The sequence below is a fragment of the Melospiza georgiana genome, chromosome 1, assembly GCF_028018845.1.
Source record: "Melospiza georgiana isolate bMelGeo1 chromosome 1, bMelGeo1.pri, whole genome shotgun sequence".
Lineage (NCBI taxonomy): Eukaryota > Metazoa > Chordata > Aves > Passeriformes > Passerellidae > Melospiza > Melospiza georgiana.
In genome coordinates this window covers 23,945,286-23,966,088 of record NC_080430.1, presented here as the reverse complement: position 1 = coordinate 23,966,088, position 20,803 = coordinate 23,945,286, and the positions used below count along the sequence as shown (strand labels likewise).

The window sequence follows — 20,803 nt, the reverse complement described above, 5'->3', positions numbered from 1 at the left end:
GCATGAAGGTGCCATCAAATGTTACACCAGTGTTACACAAATGTTACACCAAGCAGTGTTATTACCAAAGGGGATTAGTTTGGTAGTTTGTAACAGGCTCATCTTTGGAAGGTATGTAAGAAGAGCATCAGAGGGGACCAGAGGAAGAGTCCCATCATGACTCTAAATTAAAGTAGTGCACCTTGGAAACTGCTCAGGAATTTACCAGGAACCTGGAAACTTCATTTTGGCAGGACAGAGGTTTGTAGGTGTTGCACATCTTGAGCAGCAAGAGCCCAACTCTGCAGTCCCAGAGGCTCCTGGCACCTGGGTACACAGGAGCTTGCAGTGCCCACCCTGCTGGGGCAAGGCAGGTGTGTGCTCTCCTTTCATCTGGAAGCAAGGAAATAAAAAATGGCAACAGAGAGAAATCCAACACCACTGAGACAGACCATTAGTAAGAACCCTCATATCACTACCAAGAACACCAATGAAAATGAGGTGCAAGATGGGCAAAGCTGACACTTGTGCCTTTGTAAACATGAGATGCCCAGCTCACCACCTACACTCCATCCAACAAGCACATTCTTAAAAAGCAAGAACCTGTACAGCTGCCAAAAGCAAAGATTTGAGTGGAACACTTAGCAAGGCCCTGTAAGGCAAAAGAGTAACTGAGAACTTAAACCTGTGAACAACAGGCAGGATTTTACCAAGTGGAATAACTGACCCCAGTGAGCAGCTTGTTCAAGAGGGAACTTTGGTCCTGGGGTGATGTCCTGCTGCTGCAGCTTGGTGCAGGGAACAATTGCTGCAGGGAGCAGGGGGTTCCCCAACCATTGTGAGCTTACAGCTGGATGCAGCTTGAAGCTGGGCTGTTGACTGAAAAAAGAAATACAGGTTCAACAGAAAGAACATACAAAAGCTCTGCTTTACCTTAATTGTTACTACTATAGGGTAAAGATATAAAAATAATGTACAAAATTACTATTCTATATAAATTTAAATATAATTATATAAAATATAATTACATAAAAAGTAAAACCTATATTCATATATAGGTAATTAATCTGGAAATCCTCTCCCTTGGAAGAAATTGACTGACACTATTTCACCAAAAATGTCCTTACTTCATAAATTGACAGAGCAGAATGTCATTAACAACCAGTGATAGCTCTCATGTCCCCCAAAAGAATTGTCAAGGCTTGTAAATATGAAGGAACTCTTTCTCAATCACTACAGCACTGATGAATTTCCTTTGGCCCTGAAAAGTGCTGAAACTTCAGAGCTTGCAGTCAACAAATTGAAAACTTTAGTAGATCCCATAGCTGACATGAAGAGTTTAAGATACTCAACATCGATTCCATGCACATCTCGGCATTCACAAGTGTTCACTGCTACCTCCACTCATCTAGTGATACTCAGTACATGTGAGACCTTGGTACAGGGTTTACCACAGGATATTACGTTTTAAAAACCTACAAGAATATTCATTCAGTAACAAACTTATGCTTCTGCCTGTGCACCTTTTCCAATTGATAAAAATACTCAGAACTGATGACAACAAATAGTTTCTTTCAGATTTAGTAGGGAATCTATGTTTCTGAACTTTGCAAAAATTTATTTAAAAGCATTATATATAGTCTTCGCAACTGTACCCTGTTGAAATGTCTCATTGTATGTAATTCCTGCTAGATTTCCCAGATTTACACATTTAAACTTTAGAAACTGACTGTACTCAGTGGATGAACAAATACTGCCTTGAAAAGGCCTACCCAAACCAGAATTTTCTGGAAATGCATTAAGATACATTCCCATTGAATTGAAAAACTGTACGTGGACAAGCAGCTAACCTCAGCTGCGATGAGGTCTCTGTTTCCAAATGCAGCTTTGTGCACTATTGGATCTTAATCCCTCACATCTCAGTGGAAACTCATTTCAAAAACAACACGCGGATTTTCTGACATTAAACATTTGGGGCATCCGGAATGAAACACAAATAAGCGGTCCTCGTTCTCCGGGCGCTGTGCAGCCTTGCAAACCAGCGCCCTGGGATGTCAGCGGGGGCGCCGGCAGTGATGCCCGAGGCACGGCTCACCGTCAGAGGCATAATTTCCCGCAGGAGAACCGCGCTGTACGCCTGTTCGAGGACACCCAGCGTTTCAAACATCCAGGCGCCGAGCGCCGCTGGGGGCCGAGCCCTGAGGCGCCGAGCTCTGAAGGGGCCGAGCCCTGAGGGGGCCGAGCTCTGGGGGGGCCGAGCTCTGAAGGGGCGGAGCTCTGAAGGGGGGGAGCTCTGAGGGGGCCGAGCCCTGAGGGGGCCGAGCTCTGAGGGGGCCGAGCTGTGAGGGGGCCGAGCTCTGAGGGGGCGGAGCTCTGAGGGGGCCGAGCTCTGAAGGGGCCGAGCTCTGGGGGGGCCGAGCTCTGAGGGGGCGGAGCTCTGAGGGGGCCGAGCTGTGAGGGGGCCGAGCTCTGAAGGGGCGGAGCTCTGAGGGGGCCGGCCCGGCCCCCGCCCGCCGCCCGCCAATGGCGCGCGCCGCAGCCCGGGCGATGCCGTCACCCCGCGCGGCGCGGCCGCGGATTGGCTGCGGCGCCGGCAATCGTCACATGGGCAGAGATCAGCCCAGCGCCGGAGCCGCCGCACGGGCTCGCACCAGCCCGGCCCACCGCGCCGCCCTGCCCTGCCGAGCCACGGCCGATGGCGGCGGGCGCCGAGAAGATGCTGAACCTCATGGAGGTTGGCGGGTCCCTGCTGGAGCGGGTGGCCGTCGGCAACCCCCTCTCCCTGGTGCTGGCCGCCTCCGCCTTCGCGCTCAGCCTCGGCTACCTGTTCCAGCTCGGCTACCGGCGACACCTCGGCTCCGAAAAGAAGGTGAGCGCGGCGGGCGGCGGCCGCAGCGGGGACGGTGCCCGCGGGCCGGGGGAGCCGGGCGGCCGCTGCAGCCTCTGGACAGCCCTCGGGAGCGGCCCCGGGACAGCCCTGGGGAGCGCGGGGAAAGCGGCGCTGAAAGCCCGGCGTGGGGGAGCGGGTCCGGCGGGCGGGCGGCGTTCCCAGCAGCCGCGCCGTGGGGCAGCCGGCCCGCTTGGCCCTCACCGGGCTACTCGGTACCGCGAGCGGCAGAGGCACTCGCGGCTGGCGGAGCCCTGGGGCGTTCCCGGTGCTGTTTCATCGATGGAGCTTAGGAGAAGGTGCCCGCTAATGTATGAAACACAGTGCTAATGTATGAAAGTGCATTTGAGGGGCTGTTTAGCAAGTCCTCCAGCACTGTTTCGTTTCTGGCTGCTTTCTCTTCAGTTGCAGTATCTTTGTCCTTCACATTCAGAGGGAGCGTAGGAAGAATCGCAATCATATCAACTTTATTTTAACCTTTGCTGCTTTTAAATATAGCTCTATCTAAACAACTGAATAATTTTTGAAAGTTGGCTTTTTCACAAAAGAGTTTAAACAAACATATATAAAACTTTCTCTTTGGTTAGTTTTTATGTAAATGGACATGATTTTATAACTTCTGGGCACTGGCACATGTACTTTGAGCACCAAGCCTGGCAGAGTTCGAGAAGCGTTTGGACAGCTCTGTCACGGACATGCTATCACAGACGTGCTGTCACCCTTGTGGGTGGTCCCGTGCAGGGCCAGGAGTTGGACTTCAATCCTTGTGGTTCCCTTCTAGGATATCCCTTCCCTCAGGATATCCTGTTAGTTCATGAGTCTGTGATAATCTCTGAAGAAAATTCAGTGTTTATTTTTCTCTTCCTTCTACAGAACTACCCACCTTTTATTTCATCAGGCATCCCTTTCCTTGGTCATGCAATTGCATTTGGAAAGAGTCCCATTGAGTTTTTGGAAAATGCTTATGACAAGGTATGTTTTCCCACATGATTGGCTGAGCATATACAAACGTAGTTTTGTATATCTATTAAGTTCTCTGTCTGGGGCCTGTTGAAAATCAATTTATTCTCATTTACCATCTCCAATATAGAATGGAGTGTGCACATTTGCTCTGTGATCTTCAAATCTCTTTATGTAGCAGTAGTGTTTTCTGAGCTCTCATGATTCATGTCACAAATATGCTTGTACATTTGGGTAATACTCATAGCTGAATCACAAGTTAATTAAAAAGTCATTTGCATGAAATTATTTCTTACTGTAATTGGTAACCTTTACTCATATTCTTTACCAATCTGTGACCAGGTTGGAATGTAGCTGACCACCTCTGTGGGCCTCTCTGATGTTAAAAGATCCAGTGTATAAAACCTCAGTAGTTTTTATACTGTAACAGCCCAGAAGGAATGAACTAAATCAGTAGAGCCTTAATTTCAATTAAAATAAATTTATCAAGCTGTTTCACATTGTCTAAAACTGGAGTTATAAGCTTAAACATTAGCTTGGTTAGCTTAGAGAACATCGAATCTGGTGCATGAAGGTCTGCTAGAGATGACTTTTAAACTTCAAAATCATATTTACCCCTAATTATCTATGCATAACTCCATAAATCCATAATTTTTTGAGACTGTTTGTAGATTACTGGGGTCAATATCTGCTGCAATATCTCTGTTATTTTTTTTTGGTGTGACTGATCTTTTATTAATGTTTTCTAAGATAAATGGTTTTAAAATGTGCATGCTTGTACGTGTTCATTATAACATTAGATATCACTAGTGTGTACATAGAGAACGAATTTAAATGTGGTTTAAAATAGATGTGTCTTTATTAAATGTCTAGATACTTCTTAGAAGTAGAAAAATTCATTTATGAAAGATTATACGGGATAGGGGATTTAATGGTTTTTGTTCTTATTTCAAATCAATTGGTTTTTTTGTTTATTCTCTCTCTTAGTACGGACCTGTGTTCAGTTTCACGATGGTTGGCAAGACATTCACGTACCTGCTGGGCAGTGATGCTGCAGCGCTGCTGTTCAACAGCAAGAACGAGGACCTGAACGCGGAGGACGTGTACTCGCGCCTCACCACGCCCGTCTTCGGCAGGGGCGTCGCCTACGACGTCCCCAACGCGGTTTGTATCTTCAGGGCCGTCACTAGGAAAGCAGGGCAGCTTCAGTGCTGTGTGGGCAGCCCTGAGCTCCTGGCTCTGCGTGTGGGGTTGTGTTTGTATGATCTGTACATATTGCAATAGGTAAGCAGTCTCGTGGATAATCTGGAATGTTCAGGTTGCTTTGTTTACCACCTGGCTGTTTGTTTTTGACACCACCTACTCTCACCATAGAGGAAAAACTAGTCAGTCACTTTTTTCTTCCCATGCAGCGTGCCACTGCCTGCAGCTCACTTTTTCATTCCAAGCAACTTCAGGTCTTTCTTCTGAGAAAGCCCTAAGAGTGGGGGCTTTATATTTATGCCATGCCAAATCTAGACATGGGAGTAATAATTTAACAGTTTGAACCACAAGCTTTGTTTTGCTCAGACAGAAATCATTGTGTATGTTTGCAGAATGCAGTCTGAATGGGAGCATGGGGGCTGTGTCACATGGCATTGTATCTGAGCTAAGATTGGCTGCTTTCTTGTTTGTGAGGATGGCCTGTCATGTCAGACTCAAAGTGCAGAAGCCAACTTTTCTGTGGCTCCACTGGCACTCTGTTCAGTGCATGTTGTAGAGCAGAGTAATTGGGTGGAAGAAACAGCTCTGTGATATGCTTTATTTTTGGATCTTCAGTTCTGGCCTCATTTTGTTAGTGTGAATGCCAGTCTAGTTTCTGCTAGTTTCTGTGACCATCAATTTATTTTCCTCCTTAGCATATCTCTTCATTCATCCCTGCCTACATGCTGTGATTGTTGCCCTGTTAATGATGTGGCTTAGGGGCAGTAATCACTACTCTCTGTGCTTCCACGCTGGCATTTTGCCACAATCCACAGAATAAGCATGTTGGCCATACCCTGTTCTTTTGGAAATCTCATACACAGCTAACTACCTGCAACTTGCTACTTTCTAAGTAGGTAAAGGAGAACTTGGTTGTCTCCTCCTTTGTCAGAAGTACTAAATTGTGGATAGCAGGCTGGGGGAGAATTGGTTGGTTGGGTGGTAGGTTCTTTGGCACTTGATGGATTTGCATAGCTCCTCATCCCTATGAGAGCCAGCAGGACTGCAGCCTGGACAACAAGTAGGAGACAATTTCTTGTGTCCTAGGATATCTCTTCCATGAATGGGATCATTCTAACAGACTTGTCTCTACAGTTCACATAGTCAGAGGTCTTCCTCAAAAAGTCAGGGATGGAGTTGTGAATCACTTTTGCAGCTGCTGGAGTGTGGAGCATGCACAATTCTCTGCAGTGCATCTCGTGTTCTTCTCTGGTATATACTTGTTTCAGAAGAGTATCTGTGAATCAGGCTGAAAACTTGGCTGGATTTTCACTGTGTTGTTTTGTGGATTCTGACTGTCATGGGATGTCTTCTTGAAACTAAAAGGTCATGGTTTGTCCTTAATTCTGTGAAAGTTTACCCACTTGTTACAGATGGTTTGACTTCTGCTTTCATGCTCTTCGTTTGTGAATGGATTTGAATGCCTGTCTTCATGCAAGAGCTAGTTCTTTGATGTAATCTAATCTCATCCATCAATTTTATAGAATTTCCTGTAAGCTCCTTGGAAATGGGCATTTCTCTACCACCATGTACTTCAGGCACCTAGGGATGATTAAGGCCTACCTCATTGCCCCACCATATACAGCTTTTTGTTGCTTTTTTCTGAAATTAGGTACTTTTCTACAGTCACCCTAGGTTTTCTTTTTCCCTAGAGTGCACTTGAGTTCTGCTTTAGTCAAGAGATGAACCATATTACTCAGTAAACCTTGGGTATGTGTGGACATGTCTGCTTAATTCATACCTTTGATACCAGAAGGACTTCTTTCCTATTATCTCTGCAGATTCAAGTTCCTCAGAAAAATCCTTTTTTCTCCAAAAATTACTCTTTTTCCACAGTGAAGAGATACAGGGAATTTGCTATTGACCTTTAAATGATCTCTGACTCTGATTATCTCTAGTTTCCTTTTATGAAGCTAGAGAGGTAGCACAGCCAGTTGTGGCCGAATGCATTCTGCTAGAGATAAGCTGGGTTTTTTTTGCACAGTGTCACCACCACGATTTCATTTCAGACATCTAATAGGAAGGCATTTAGAGAGCCATGGAAAATTTCATTGGCATTCAATAATTGATGGATCATCCTGAAGTTTCTTTTGGGACCCCCTTTTCTCTGCTTAAGCTGGTAACTATCTGTTAATTCTGTGACTTTCAGACATGTGTTTGGAAGAACCATCCTTTATTCTTTAAAATTAGTAACTTGCTTACTTACCAGTGATTCTGGTAATTGTTAATATCCATAGTCAATACATCAACTCATATTCAGTCTCGCTCTTTTCCCTCCAAGCCTCTTGCAGATAGTTTTTGGTTGAGAGGAGCTGAAATTGCAGAGGATGTGTTCACTCCTTTGGCTATTCCTGTCTCCATCAAGCTGGAGAGTGGCTGGCATGCTGCAAGGGAAAATGTGCTTGTCTCTTTGCTCTGTGGCTTTGTGGCATGTGTGCCCTCTGACAGACTGCTGGGCTCCTCACTGCATTCTCAAAACAGAAGCTTCTGGGAAGTAGCTTTTCTCTTAATGCCTTTTGTTCTGTATCATACATGCAGAGCCCTTGGTGGGAAGACAGTTTTTGGTGTAGTACTCATGGTACAGTGCAGATGCCTCATTCATAATTAGGGCATAAAAATCAAATTAATAATTTTCTGAGTCAATGTCTTCTCAATGATATTGAATGGTTCTCATGTAACAAAGGGTTTTTCACTGGTAGGTTTGTTAGCTGTGAATCTATACATAGAAAATAGGTGAGAAGGGTGTGAAACTCACCATTTTCCTAGGAAGCAGTTTGCCTCCTGCCTGTCTGACTTCCTGGGCAGTGAGATCAGAGGGCTCTGTAAAAGAAAGGGTCATCTCTAGTTCAGGGACCTTCTGCCTGAGAGAACACAGGAGAGGGAGAGAAGGTGAGGAGGCCACATATCAGGGGACACAGGCTAAATCCAGACTTTGCAAAGACGGGGCTGGTTATATTTGTGATTATATATCTAAAGGGCATTTCATAGTTCAACTTTGCATGCATTTTGTATCTTCAGGGAGAAAGCTTAATTAAGATACTAAAATAATTTTTTTGTTTGGTTACTGCAAAAGAGAGAACTTCTTTTGCAGTAAGGAAAGAATAGCTTCTTTGAGCTATTACTTTACTTGAATGTTTCTGAACTATTGCTTCAAAGACAAAGAAGTGAAAAACAGAGTATTACCTGTTAGTAAAAACTGAGTATCTGCTGTACCCTGCAGTCCTAATCATAATCCCTATTTACTTTTGGATGTTCTTATAGTAGAAATTCTAATAAGTTTTAATCACATTAATAAGATGGTCCTTGTACTGATTGCTTATTCTGTCTTGGTTCTTTTAGGTATTTTTGGAACAGAAGAAGATGCTCAAAACTGGGCTAAACATTGCCCAGTTTAGACAGCATGTATCTGTGATTGAAGAAGAAACAAAGGAGTATTTCAAAGCATGGGGAGAATGTGGAGAGAAAAGTAAGCAGGATCAAATACATTTTTCCTCCAGTTTTCTGAGATGTACTTAGGGCCAATGCAGCATATTTTTGTAAAAGATGTACTGCAATATAAAAGAAATTAAATATTACATAGGTAAAAGGATACTGAATATCAGAAGAAAGAAAATACAGATTTTTAAAAATCAAATGTAAGACTATTGGAGAATAAAGCTGCTCAGAAAATCACTGAAAGGGATGAAGGACTGTGTTAGTTTTGCTTTCTTAGTCAGCTCATAGTGCACCTGTTTCGCTTGTTTTGGATGGTATCAGTCAGCTCAGTGTAACCATTTCCTAGTCCCTGGGAAAAGCTTCAGCTCTGACTTCCTAGAGAGCCTGTGCTGAAGATCTTGGCTCTGGGAGTTTCTGCAGTGAAAAACTGCATCTTAGAAGCTCATATGGTTACGTTAGTGACTGAAATGAAATTGTTATTTTCCCTCACTCCCAACTTGCCCTTCATCATCATTGCAAGCTCACAGTTGCATAACAGTGTCAAATATTCTTTAAACATACATACTTATATATAAATGCATAACAATTATATAATAATGTCACATTTTAATATATTGAATTATTTTGAATGTATATGATTCATATGTAAACGTAGTTCATAATATGGTAATATATAAATTGATATTTAAGTGTCTAAGGACTACTATATAAAAATAATTCAGTGGACAGCAAAATTAACTGGTTTCCTATGGATTTGGATTTCATGTTAAATTTTTGTATGACTTCACCTATATTTATTAAGGATTGAGCTTGTGATGCATGGCTTGCTTTGGAAGAATTACTAACTTGTTCAAAGAAACATCTGATCAGCCACATTTCAGTAATGTTTTCCAAACCTTTCCTCAGACCTGTTTGAAGCCCTTTCAGAACTGATCATTTTGACAGCAAGCCATTGCTTACATGGGAAGGAGATCCGAGGCTTGCTGGACGAGAAGGTGGCTCAGCTGTACGCCGACCTGGACGGGGGTTTCACTCACGCTGCCTGGCTGCTGCCAGGCTGGCTGCCTCTGCCGAGCTTCAGGTACCCGCGCTGACAGAGCGAGCCACTTCAGCATTTTATCTAAACACCATTGTTTGGATTGCCCCCCCTCCCCACCACTTCTTCTTTGTAAGCTATTCTAGACATCCCAATAAATGCTCATAAGCATTTTGTGTTACGTTGTGTAAAGTTGCTAATGGAAGCGTTTTGAATCGCAGACGACGAGATCGAGCACACAGAGAAATAAAGAATATTTTCTACAAGGTTATCCAGAAACGTCGGAAGTCTGAGAAAAAGGAGGATGACATGCTCCAAACTCTACTTGATGCTTCATACAAGTAAGCCAAGAGTTTAAAGACTTATTTGAAGATTAACTTTGAGCTCTTTAGTTAGAACTATCTACCACAACCCAAGAAACACTGCCACATGTTCTGAATTGGTTTTGTTGCATGCAGTTCGTCCTAGTTGTATTATTATAAACAGGTTTAAAACTTCAGTTGTCAATGGTTATTCAGATTTCTGAGATTTTCACTGATGGTCGTGAGATGGTAACTGAGGTTGCTTCCTTTCTCTTTGCTGGCTGTTGAGGAATGATTTTCTTCAAGGCTCCTAAAGAGTCTCTCTCCCTCTGTTCTCCCTTCTCCTTCCCCTTAGATCTTTCTCCTCTTTGTTTAGGGTAGGCAATTAAAGAGTAGGAGTAAGGAGTATGTTAGAAGGAATTGTAACTGCTGCTGTATAGATAGCAGTGCTCAATAGTGCAGTGTGACCAGATGAAGCTGCAGCGCGGTTCCTTCTCTGCAGGGACGGGCGCGCGCTGACGGACGATGAAATCGCGGGGATGCTGATCGGGCTGCTGCTGGCAGGGCAGCACACCTCCTCCACCACCAGCGCCTGGCTCGGCTTCTTCCTCGCCAGGGACAAAGCCCTGCAGGAGCAGTGCTATGCAGAACAGAAAGCTGTGTGTGGGGAGGACTTGCCACCCTTAACTTATGATCAGGTCTGTATGTTACATAAGTCCTAGGGGTATTTTCATACTTTTAGAGGCTTCTTTTAAAAAAAATTAAAAGCTCATTGGACCTGAAATACAGTCACATGCTTTTGTGTTAAAATCATAATTGGCACGGTCATTCTCTGATAATGCTGTTTGCCAGTACATTTCTTCTTCTCTTCCTGTCCAAGTAAATTTTCAGCTTGATACTGTTTTTTTAATCAGTGTTCATTAGGGAAATTGTCATTCCTATGTTTATTTAATAAATGACAGTTCTGTAGAAGATCCTCATATTTTCACAGAGGAAAGAAATGCAATGTTTCAGAACAATGCAGTGTTCTTTAATTAGGCAACAGAAAATACTTAAGAGACAAATCACTAAGACAGTAGTTGTATTTAATTGCACCGGTCAGTGATTTTTTCCTTCTTAATTGAATCAAATGGAAAAGAAATAATCAGTGTAGCTAATGAAGTACATGTAAATACAAACTACTTACTCTTCACTATTTTATGTTTTTAAATGGTATAAAATAGCATTTTGTTTGTGTTGAATAAACTTGGCTAAATTTTGGTACATCATTTTCTCTCTATTTTCAGCTCAAAGATCTCAGTTTGTTGGATCGCTGTCTAAAAGAAACTTTAAGGCTTAGACCTCCTATAATGACCATGATGAGAATGGCCAGAACTCCTCAGGTGAGGACACTTTGGAGCTAATTTCACTGCAGCAGCACAGGCTAGGTCTCAGCTGGCAGAAGGAAACAGAAGTGAGCTGTGTTTGTTGGGAGGGAGGAAAGCTGATGGCATTCTGGGGTTCTGTCAGCGGTAGCATAGCCAATGTCGAGTTAGGAAAGCAATTAATACCTTGAACTTGGTATTTTTTTACCTTCATGTGGAATTGTGTCAAGTTTCAGACCCCTGCAGCCCCCAGCAAGCAAAAGACTGATGAAGTGAAACAAGCAGAGGGGCCACCTGGCTGAGAGAGGGCTGCAGCACTGGTGGTGAGAGGCTGAGGGAACAGGGATTGTTCCACCTGGAGAAGAGCAGCTCTGGGATCCAGCAACAGCCATGTGCTATTTTCTTTCAGCAAAACCAGTAGTTTTGTAGTTACCAGTCTTATTTGAGCTTAGTTTGGTGCCACTATTTTCTTGTTTGCCAGGTACTTTTAATTAGTGTAATAGAAAAATTTGGCTTGCTTTTAATACAAGCTAGGTAAATCTGAAAGAAAACTGGCTGTTTGTACAAGTACGGTACCATGTCAAAAATTCAAATTTTTTTTAACCATGTCCCTTCAATGTCAAAGGCTTTCAATAAATTTTAATTTCATTCTTTCCTTTTTTTTTTTTTAAAAAAAAACCTCCTGTAGAACTGTGAGCCTTACTAAAACAGCTGGAAGGTTCCTGCAACTCCTTGAGCACTGTGTCCTGTTCAAGTATGCGAGGAAGTGTTGGGTTGCAGTAATTTTAAATGCAGTTGGCCAAAAACTCTTGAAATTTAAAGCGTCATGATATAACACTTCAGGTAACATTTTAAAAAGAAAAATTGAGACCTTTTGTCATGTGGGGTCTTGTCTCTTCTCTTGTAGACTATTGCTGGATACAATATTCCCCCTGGCCATCAAGTGTGTGTATCTCCCACTGTTAATCACAGACTCAGAGACTCCTGGAATGATGCTCTGGACTTCAAGCCTGACAGATACCTTCAAGATAACCCAGCAGCTGGAGAGAAGTTTACATACATTCCATTTGGTGCTGGTGAGTAAGAGAATGCAGCACCTTGTGTGAGGTTGTGCTGAGGTGGCTCACACCAACTATCTCCTACAGCACCTCTCCACGCTGCAGCATCTGAGGATAGATTTGGTTTTTTTCCTGTTTTTGCCTGAAAGTTTTCTTACTCTGAAGGTGCTATTAAAAGAAAAAAGTTAATAGTTCTGCATTAGTCATAGCTGTATATATCTCTCACAGCAGTTATCAAAACACCTTCAGGTTAGCATGAGTGATGCTTGACTCACATCTTTTCAAGTCAAGGACAAACCTGGTAACACAAGTTCAGTTGAAGGCAGAGAAAAAGTCTGCAGAGTCCCAACTTTCAGAACAGTTTGCAAATACTGCTGTGATGGAGTTAGAGCTGATCTCATTTCTGTGTTGCAAATGCTTCTTTCCTGATACATAAATTAATGCTGCCTAGTGGGGACAGAACAGCACAATCTCATTCCACCTTACTCATCTGCTTTATGCAGTGACAACTTGGAAAAATAAGACTTGGGTGGAATTATAGAATGGGGTATGTGAAATAATCAGAGCCTCAGATTGTTGAGAAAGGGGCAACTACTGTCTGCATAAAACTTCTGAAGTTTTCTGATTGTCAAAGGTGATCCAATGAAATATTCTAATGGCATTTTATGGCTCTCTTTTTAGGCCGTCATCGCTGCATTGGAGAAAACTTTGCTTATGTTCAAATTAAGACTATTTGGTCTACTTTGCTTCGTTTGTATGAATTTGATCTCATCAATGGTTATTTTCCAACTATAAATTACACAACAATGATACACACACCTAACAACCCTGTTATCAGATACAAGAGGCGGTCACTGTAAACTCTGGCGCTAAAACCTTACTTTTTAAAGTCGTGTGAACTAACAGACTTCTGAATAAAATTGTGACAGGATAAGTGGCAGATGGAAGCTGATGAATCTACTGTTAGGAAAGCAACAATAGCAAAACTTCTGCAATTGTAGTTTTGCATCTGTTTTGTTCGCCCACACTGTTTACTGCTGCTGTGGGTAATTGCTTGTTCTACAATTTTCTCATTGCATTTTTAAAGCAAAAGTGTCTTTTCTATTGATGTAACACTTTTAAGGTGCATGCCAGATCCTCCTAATGAAGAAAAAAGTAATTTCTACAACTGAACTCCTTCCTTTTGAAAAATAATTGAAGATTACTTTCCCCAGACAACCAAGGGGCAAGGCTGCCTACCTTGCCTCTGTACCCAATTTCAGCAAACCCATCTGGGAACAGGCACCACAGGGGCCTCTACTTGGTGGTGCCCTTCCTTTGGCATTTATGATCCTGTTCCAAGTGAATGATGGTCTTGGCTGATTTAAGAAAACATAACTGTGCAGCTAAGTGGTAGGCAGAGTTCAAAGTGTTCACAGGTAAGTCATTTCAAGAATGAGCCATTTAACTGTCTAACTTGAAGTAATTGTAAAATGCTTATGTTCAGAAAGAAACAAGTAATTCTCTAAAAAAATTGAAAGTGGTGATCTCTGGAAGCTTGATGTCAAGTGGAAGAGTAACAATATGAAGATATGAACAACATGAATTTTGTAAATAACATGTTTGTGTGTAAAAAGGTGAAATAGCTGAATGTTGTCTGGGTTTGTAATGACTCATGCAGGATTGCTAAATGGTGTTTGGTTCAAGAATGCTTATGATAAATGGTAATGAGCTCTGGCTCATGGGAATTTTGAATTAAATTTGTAAACAAACCTCTTGGAGAAGTTTTACATGCTCATTTCTGTACTTCTTTTTGAAAAGGTTTCATCAGTAAATTTGTAACTCTCTGTTGGAGTGGGCAGTGCCCCCTTCAGCAGTGCTCCATGTAACCAGGGTTTTGTCTTGTCCTTCCTGGTCTAAATTCAGTGTAACTGTTCTAAAACCTGGTGTTTGTATCAGTCATGGCCGGTGAGAGAGCACAGGCTCTTCCCTCCCAGCCCTGTGAGATGTGACCAGGGTCTGCAGAAGCCAGGCTTGTCCCTGTCCCTGTCTCTGAGAGCAGAACTCTGGAGTCTGTAGAAAGTCTAGCTGCAGTTACTACAAGCTGGAGGAACTCAGGCAGGAGTAACCTCTTCCATGTGAATAAGGGAGCAGTTCTCAACACACTTAGAAGCATGAAGTCATGTTTATTTCAGTACTTTGACAAAATACCCATAAAATTCAAAACTTCTACCATTACAAAAATAGGTCTCTACAAGTGATATTCTGTCAGCACTGCCAGTAGCAAATATTATGAGAGTCAATGTAACTTCAGTAGCCTTGCCAGAAAAAGTGCAAGTAAACTTTGCTGAATGTAGCTCAATGTAATTAATACACAAGTTTCATCTTTGCACCCTTTTGATAAATACACACTTTATAAGTTAATCATTTAAATTAGCATTCCACAAATATACATGTAATTTAATGGTCGGGGGAGTTTGTTTTGGGTTTGGGGAGATTTCTGGGGGGTGGGTTTGTTTGGGGATTTTTTTTTTGTTCAGATTTTTTTTTCCCATGAACACAAAGTGCCTACATCCATAAATCCCAGTCTCTGTGGGTGTGCCAGGATGGAACTGTATACAATCGTATAGCTGTGTTCATATTGGTCCCACAATGTACACGTTATACAAAAGCACAGAAAGAGCACAGATTTACAGAAGGCAATCTGTTAGCATCACTGCCAGTGATGGAGATGTTGAAGGGTATTATTATCTTCTTATACCCATGTGCAACTGAGTGTATGAAGTCGAACCTGTAAGAGAAAAAAATGTCATCAGGATTACTTGGAACAAATACATGCACTCATTCAGCTGAATAAGCTTGAAAGATTTTACATGGGAAATCATAGAATAGGGACTTTTATAGATCAACTCTTTTAAGAACAACATTTTCCCAAATGATGGAGAAGACAAACACAAGAACTTCAAAACTCAAGTTTGATAAATTTTATCCCATTATTCTGACAATTTTCTTGATGTATTCCTCTTTCAGTACAAAAATTGTCATCTTCTATGGGACAAATTGACTGTAACTTCTGTAATCAAAGTGGTAGGAGAAAAAATTATTCTTCCACATTCCCAATTTTCTGGGTACATTTTTCTCAATATAACTGAAACTCTTAGCAAGATGCTAACTGAACCCTTGCTGTGCATTTATTAGAGACCAGGGAAGTCAAGTGTTACCAATAATCTCAAAATCTATAAAACATGCTTGTATTGCTTTTCAAAGAATTTTACAGTCTTCTTTTAGGTGAGCTTTTTGCTAGAGCTCAGCAATGCCTCTTGTTCAAGGCTGGCAATTGAAATGGAAGCTGTTGTGTATCTCAGAGAGCCAGCGGGCCCAGAGGTGCGGGCAGGGCGCCCGAGCCGCACCTGACTGCACGCTGCCGAGCCGCTTCTGCAGCGCCTCCAGGCGGTGGATGTAATCCGTCAGCGCCCTTTCGGGGTCGTAGTTCTGCAGCTGGGGACAGGCGAAGGACACCGGGTTTAAATCAGCATGCATCCCCTGCAGCCTGGGGGCACAACAACACACGCCGTTTCAATAAGGGATACATTGAGTCAAAATATCAGCAACACAGCAAAATACTGTAGGCAGGGGTACCTTATGGCCTGCATATCCATGTAGCAGCCAGCACATCAAACCCATTTAACCTCCCTGCCACTACTGCCCAAGCCAGAGAAACCATTCCTTTGTTTCTGGACTTTTCCTTCTACTGCACAGGATTTGTTGCTGCATTTTTTGGAGACAAAGACTGACCAGCAAATTCCTACTGAGATTGCAGCAGAATCCATGGTAGATTGAAGTTTAGTTTTCTATTAAGAAGCTTGTGTCAACAAGGACATGGCCATCTTTGCATGCCTCTTGTCATTACTCTCTGTAAAAGTCAATAGTGGCTAAAATAGATTAAAGGTTTTTACCATGTAAACTGTTATGGTTATGAAAAACGAAGACAATAACAAATATTGAGGTGGTTTACATGAAAATGAAACCCAAAAATGGCTAGAGTTTGATACTCAGTGAAGATCTGAACTCACAACTTCATATAAGCTCATCAAAGTATGACAGCACTCATAAAAATGCTGCCGTTGATGAAAAATACCCGGTTTAACTGGCAGGGGTGTGTGAGCTTTGGCCTCAATCATTTGATGAGTAATCACACACTGAATGCTGGAGACATAATTTTTGACATATTCTTACAAAAAATTAGACCTTGCAGCATCAAAGGTTACAAACCTTAGCAGTAAACACTGAGGCTTCCAGTTATTTAAACAGTGCCTGAAAGTGAATAATATTAAAAGAACCGCAATATATGTTCAAAGTACAGAGGAGATCTAGGAGATTCCATGCCTGACCTGGATCTAGAAGAATGCCTCTGATCTCCATAAAGATCCATGCCAGCAGAAAATGAATCAGGCCGTAATTCATTACCTAGAAATACAAAATATACAGAACATTAGAAATACAAAAAGCAGTGTCTTGGAAAATAAAAAAGTAAGACCTTTTGCACTGGGAATCTCAGCTATGAGTTTTCTGTTTGCATGTCACAAAAATGACATTTAACACGTGTAGGCCACTTTCAGACTCCCTCAAGCAAAAGCAGAGGTGAAATCCTGGCCTCACTGACGTCAATGAGAAAACTCTCACAGACTGAGCAAAGATTTTAGTGCAGATCTAAACAGACAGTAAATAAGAAAGAAGCTTCTGTTCTCCTTAGACTCCTAGGAAAAGCAAACAGAAAACTATTTCAAAAGAATGACAAGCTTTTGTTCTAAGGACCCTGTGGTGCAGATCTCCTATGAAAACTCCAATGACTCAGCTAAAACTGCTTTCATGAACATGCTCCATAGGGAAACCTTCTGTATTTTTTTAAAATAGGTTAATCCAAACAATTAACAAAGAAAGAGAGAACAGTCCCCATTCATTCCTCATGAGGATAACACAAATTAAAACCCATCTCCATTAAGCAGTGGTGTGACTTGTGAATAGAACTTTTTTAGTCATTACTGGACAGTGACTTACCTGTGTTCTGGCTAAAGACATCCCTATTGATAGTCAGAACTCCAGAACCTGTAACTCTGTGCCATCGACGAACCAGGAACTTCATTCTGCATTTCAAATTAAAAAAAAAAAAACCAAAAAACAAACCACTTCAGGAGAAAGGAAATAGTCTGATAAAAGTAATCTGCTTCTTGTATTCTAGAAAGTATAAGAAGTTCTTGTAATTTCCATCAAGCAAAATTAACAGATGGGCATCTAAAACCTGAGTATCAAGTACAAAACATCCTTTTGCATATCCATAAGAAAGACCATCTTTCATCCAAACCTGTTTTCAGTTCCACCTGTACAATTCCAGAGGTGCTGTATAGGTCCAAGTGGACACTAAAGGCTCAAACACCGAAGCTACAGTACACCAGTATTTTAAAATCATACTAAATATACTTTTTTGCTCTGTTGCAGTCCCAAAACTGCAACTGCAGAGCACTATGAGTAAAATTCTCACAACAGGTATGTGAACACTTGAATTTATATGATACACAAGGCTCAGAACAACAGCAAACAGAAGTGCCTGGGGGTTCACACCTTTGTGAAGAAGGTTTGTTAGCCACACAGCAGTACTATGCAGTAATAAACTTTATTTTTTCTTCCTCACCAATTCCTGCTCATCCTTAGTCTTGTGAAATTCAAAGGACTGCCTAGATTAAGAAAATTAATTCCTAAATCTATATTACACTTACATACAAGACTTCAATCTTTACAGGAAATTTAGTTGCATAGAAAAACCTTTGTAAATAAGTGCAATCCTTAGAATTGTAATAATGTTTTTTAATAATATGACTTCACCCAGTACACTCTGTCTGTAATTATCAGATACTGAGCCCTTTTCAACAATCAGACTGCTTATTCCTATTGCAGAATTTACCTACACTCTGCTCACCCTGTCATCCTGAAAGTATCTACTATATTCATGACTACCAAAAATATGCCATTTAAACAAGATGGAATATGAAAATTTCTAGATTTCATTGGAGAGCTAGAAAAGTATCTGTTAAACAGCACAGTCGTATCTATTTGAAATGTAACTTCCTGCAGGTTACCTTGAAATTGCAATGGACACTCTGACTGCAGAGCGAAATCGTGTGAAACCCTTTGAATGCTGTGTGATGATTTCAAGGTCTGTGTAGGAAGGCTGTCCCCCCATCCGTGCTATGAGGGCCAGTGTGGCTTCTTCACACTCCTGGAATCCTCCAAGTAACAGCAGCAAATATTTTTTCTGATATATGAGAGCCTTCCGAAAGCTCTCTGCTCGTAGGTATTTGCCATAAATCCTCTGCAACAAGAGAAAAAGACAAAAAGCTCCATAAGCTCCAAGAATCACAACAGTTCCAAGACCTTTGACATTGTTACTTCTACAGCATTTCTGGGATTATTCATTTCATTGCAGTACCATGGAGAAGACTGTGCTGCTGCTCACACTTGTTGAATGCAACTTCATATATTGAGGATCACTAAACAGCAAGAAACAGAGCACACACAAAAGGACAACATAGGTGTTTACATGTCATTGTTGGAGAGAAAAAATAATAGTCAGATACCTGAATATGAAAATTTTAAAACTGAATTAGTATCTTTTGACTCAGAATAAAGCAGAGTGAACACAATGAAAAATAAGCCCAAATCAAAATTTTTAAAGCACTTGTAGTTAGTATGTGGGGGAAAAAAATCTTACCCTTAGAACAGCATTTTCAGTATCTGATCCCAGTTCTCTGAGGAAAGCCTCACTCCTGAGCTCTGCTCTCAGCCTGGAGAGTTCTGCATCAGCTTGTTTCAAAGATTTCTGCAGCGACAGCCTTTCTCTGTTCCAAATCTCCTTCTCAGAAGCAACAAGAGTATCAATATTAACTCCAACATCTGATGAGTGCCTAGAAGACTGAAGACAAAGGAAACTGAAGTTGAATGACATAATTTGGAGAAGCTTAGGCCATGTCATTCTAGTCATTGGTTTGCTGGAGAGATCATAAAATTAATGAGAAAAACTATTCAGTGCTTGGATCTGAGGCCACCCTTGCACTCTGACACCTCAAAAACAGTGACTTTAGGAGCCCAATCAATGTCCCAGTAAAATACAGCTTCTCTAAAAAAAAAAGTCCCTTCAACTGGATCATACTAGCTTCTTGATTTTGAAGACTATCTGGATCTATCTGGATCTGCTCACGGTGATGAGATAGAGATAGAAAAAGAAAGGCACAAAGCGTTTAAAATAAAGGAGTAGTTAACAAAAAGAAGCTGGGTAAAATCACAAAGTTTTACACTCAACAGAGTTGAGGCATACTGACCACTGAACAAGAATAACTCACATCAATTTACTCTGTAGAGGGAAGCTAAGAAAGACAGATAACTTGATCACTCTCAACTGGGTGACCAGGACAAGAAATTAGGCTTTTTTATGTCTGTATACATAACTCATTAGATCAGCACCACCAAGGACATACATAGTCTGCAGAAGGCTGTCTGTGCTGGTATCTTCTCAGTTCTTCCTCCAGTTTCATAACAGCATTCCTCAAATTATTCTTCTCCTCACTCAGTCTGCTGACAAAGCCTGTCAGCTCAGCGTTTTGCCTGAGCAGCCTCTCAGTCAGAGAGCTGGATGGAGTCCCTGGCGGCAGCACCATCTTCAGCTACGAGGAATAAAGAAAACCAAACTCAACTTCTATGAGATCCAAATTGCCAGCTTGAAAATAACTGGCTTACAGTGAAAAACGTTTATAGATAATGAAAATAGCTTTGTATCAACTTCATATAAAAAATTTCATTGTACATGTAAACTACACATCATGGTGTCCATACTCACTGTATACATGACAACAGAGTATTTTCATACAAGTTCAATTTTTCCAGCTATAACAATTTGCGAAGTTTTCTACCATGTTTATGTTTATCTAACCTAGAGGAAAAGAAAAGCCTCAAAGCTTTTTTCAAGTTACATTGAAAATCCTTGCTTAAAATACAGGACCAAATCAAGCTCACTTAAAAATCAAACATTGCCAAATTCTTTGCAACAGATTACCTCACTTCAGTTTTTTTTACAGAAGTGCATGCTACTCAATCTTCAGTGGCCTTTCATTTGGTAAATATAGGGCAGTTTAAGTAAATGTGTTGTGTCAACACAATACAGGAAATACTAGATGTTGACTTTAATATCAGGAAGTACTAAGAAAAGTTTCCTCAGTTATAGGATTACTACTGAAAAGAAAATATCTTAAAGAAAAAGCCATGAGATGCAGACATTTAAAATGAAACTGGAAAAGTTCTGATTTGAAAGGTGAAAAATCACTTTTAAAGTATTAAAATTTGAAAAAAAAAAAAAAAAGGATCGGGGTTTTTACACTTTACAAACTCCAGTCAGAACACTTGCTGGAATTTTCTCCTATAAAGACCTGAATAAGTACAAGCTTACAAACTCCCTGCAGTTCTTCACAGCTCTTCATCCTAACTCTCCCATCAAAGTTACAGCATTGACTCTC

At 41.4% G+C, this 20,803-nt stretch overlaps 2 protein-coding genes across 2 annotated transcripts in view; one reads left to right on the top strand and one right to left on the bottom strand.

Moving 5' to 3' along the window:
* The first annotated feature begins 2,628 nt into the window (after positions 1 to 2,628).
* On the top strand, positions 2,629 to 14,014 carry LOC131089083 (lanosterol 14-alpha demethylase). Its single transcript, XM_058033615.1, has 10 exons — positions 2,629 to 2,848; positions 3,740 to 3,838; positions 4,814 to 4,990; positions 8,408 to 8,534; positions 9,410 to 9,584; positions 9,761 to 9,880; positions 10,344 to 10,539; positions 11,128 to 11,223; positions 12,113 to 12,281; positions 12,945 to 14,014. The coding sequence occupies exons 1-10, from the start codon at positions 2,675 to 2,677 to the stop codon at positions 13,121 to 13,123; spliced, it is 1,512 nt and encodes a 503-aa protein (XP_057889598.1). The 5' UTR covers positions 2,629 to 2,674; the 3' UTR covers positions 13,124 to 14,014.
* A 130-nt stretch (positions 14,015 to 14,144) lies between these two features.
* The window catches only part of AKAP9 (A-kinase anchoring protein 9), a 106,006-nt gene continuing 99,347 nt past the window's right edge, over positions 14,145 to 20,803 (bottom strand). The window contains exons 45-51 of the mRNA XM_058033603.1: positions 19,772 to 19,957; positions 19,009 to 19,209; positions 18,377 to 18,609; positions 17,301 to 17,386; positions 16,634 to 16,709; positions 15,653 to 15,792; positions 14,145 to 15,033 (exon numbers count right to left, since the gene is read on the bottom strand). Of these exons, the coding sequence (XP_057889586.1) occupies positions 14,990 to 15,033; positions 15,653 to 15,792; positions 16,634 to 16,709; positions 17,301 to 17,386; positions 18,377 to 18,609; positions 19,009 to 19,209; positions 19,772 to 19,957 (966 nt within the window). The 3' untranslated portion in view covers positions 14,145 to 14,989. The remainder of the gene's footprint in view (positions 15,034 to 15,652; positions 15,793 to 16,633; positions 16,710 to 17,300; positions 17,387 to 18,376; positions 18,610 to 19,008; positions 19,210 to 19,771; positions 19,958 to 20,803) is intronic.

What these genes read in the sequence shown, in the direction of transcription:
- LOC131089083 (XM_058033615.1), top strand. Translation starts at nt 2,675, where the DNA reads ATGGCGGCGGGCGCCGAGAAGATGCTGAACCTCATGGAGGTTGGCGGG. An exon ending in CCTACGACGTCCCCAACGCG is followed by an intron (nt 4,991 to 8,407) that starts GTTTGTATCTTC and finishes TGGTTCTTTTAG; the next exon opens with GTATTTTTGGAACAGAAGAA. An exon ending in CACCCTTAACTTATGATCAG is followed by an intron (nt 10,540 to 11,127) that starts GTCTGTATGTTA and finishes CTCTATTTTCAG; the next exon opens with CTCAAAGATCTCAGTTTGTT.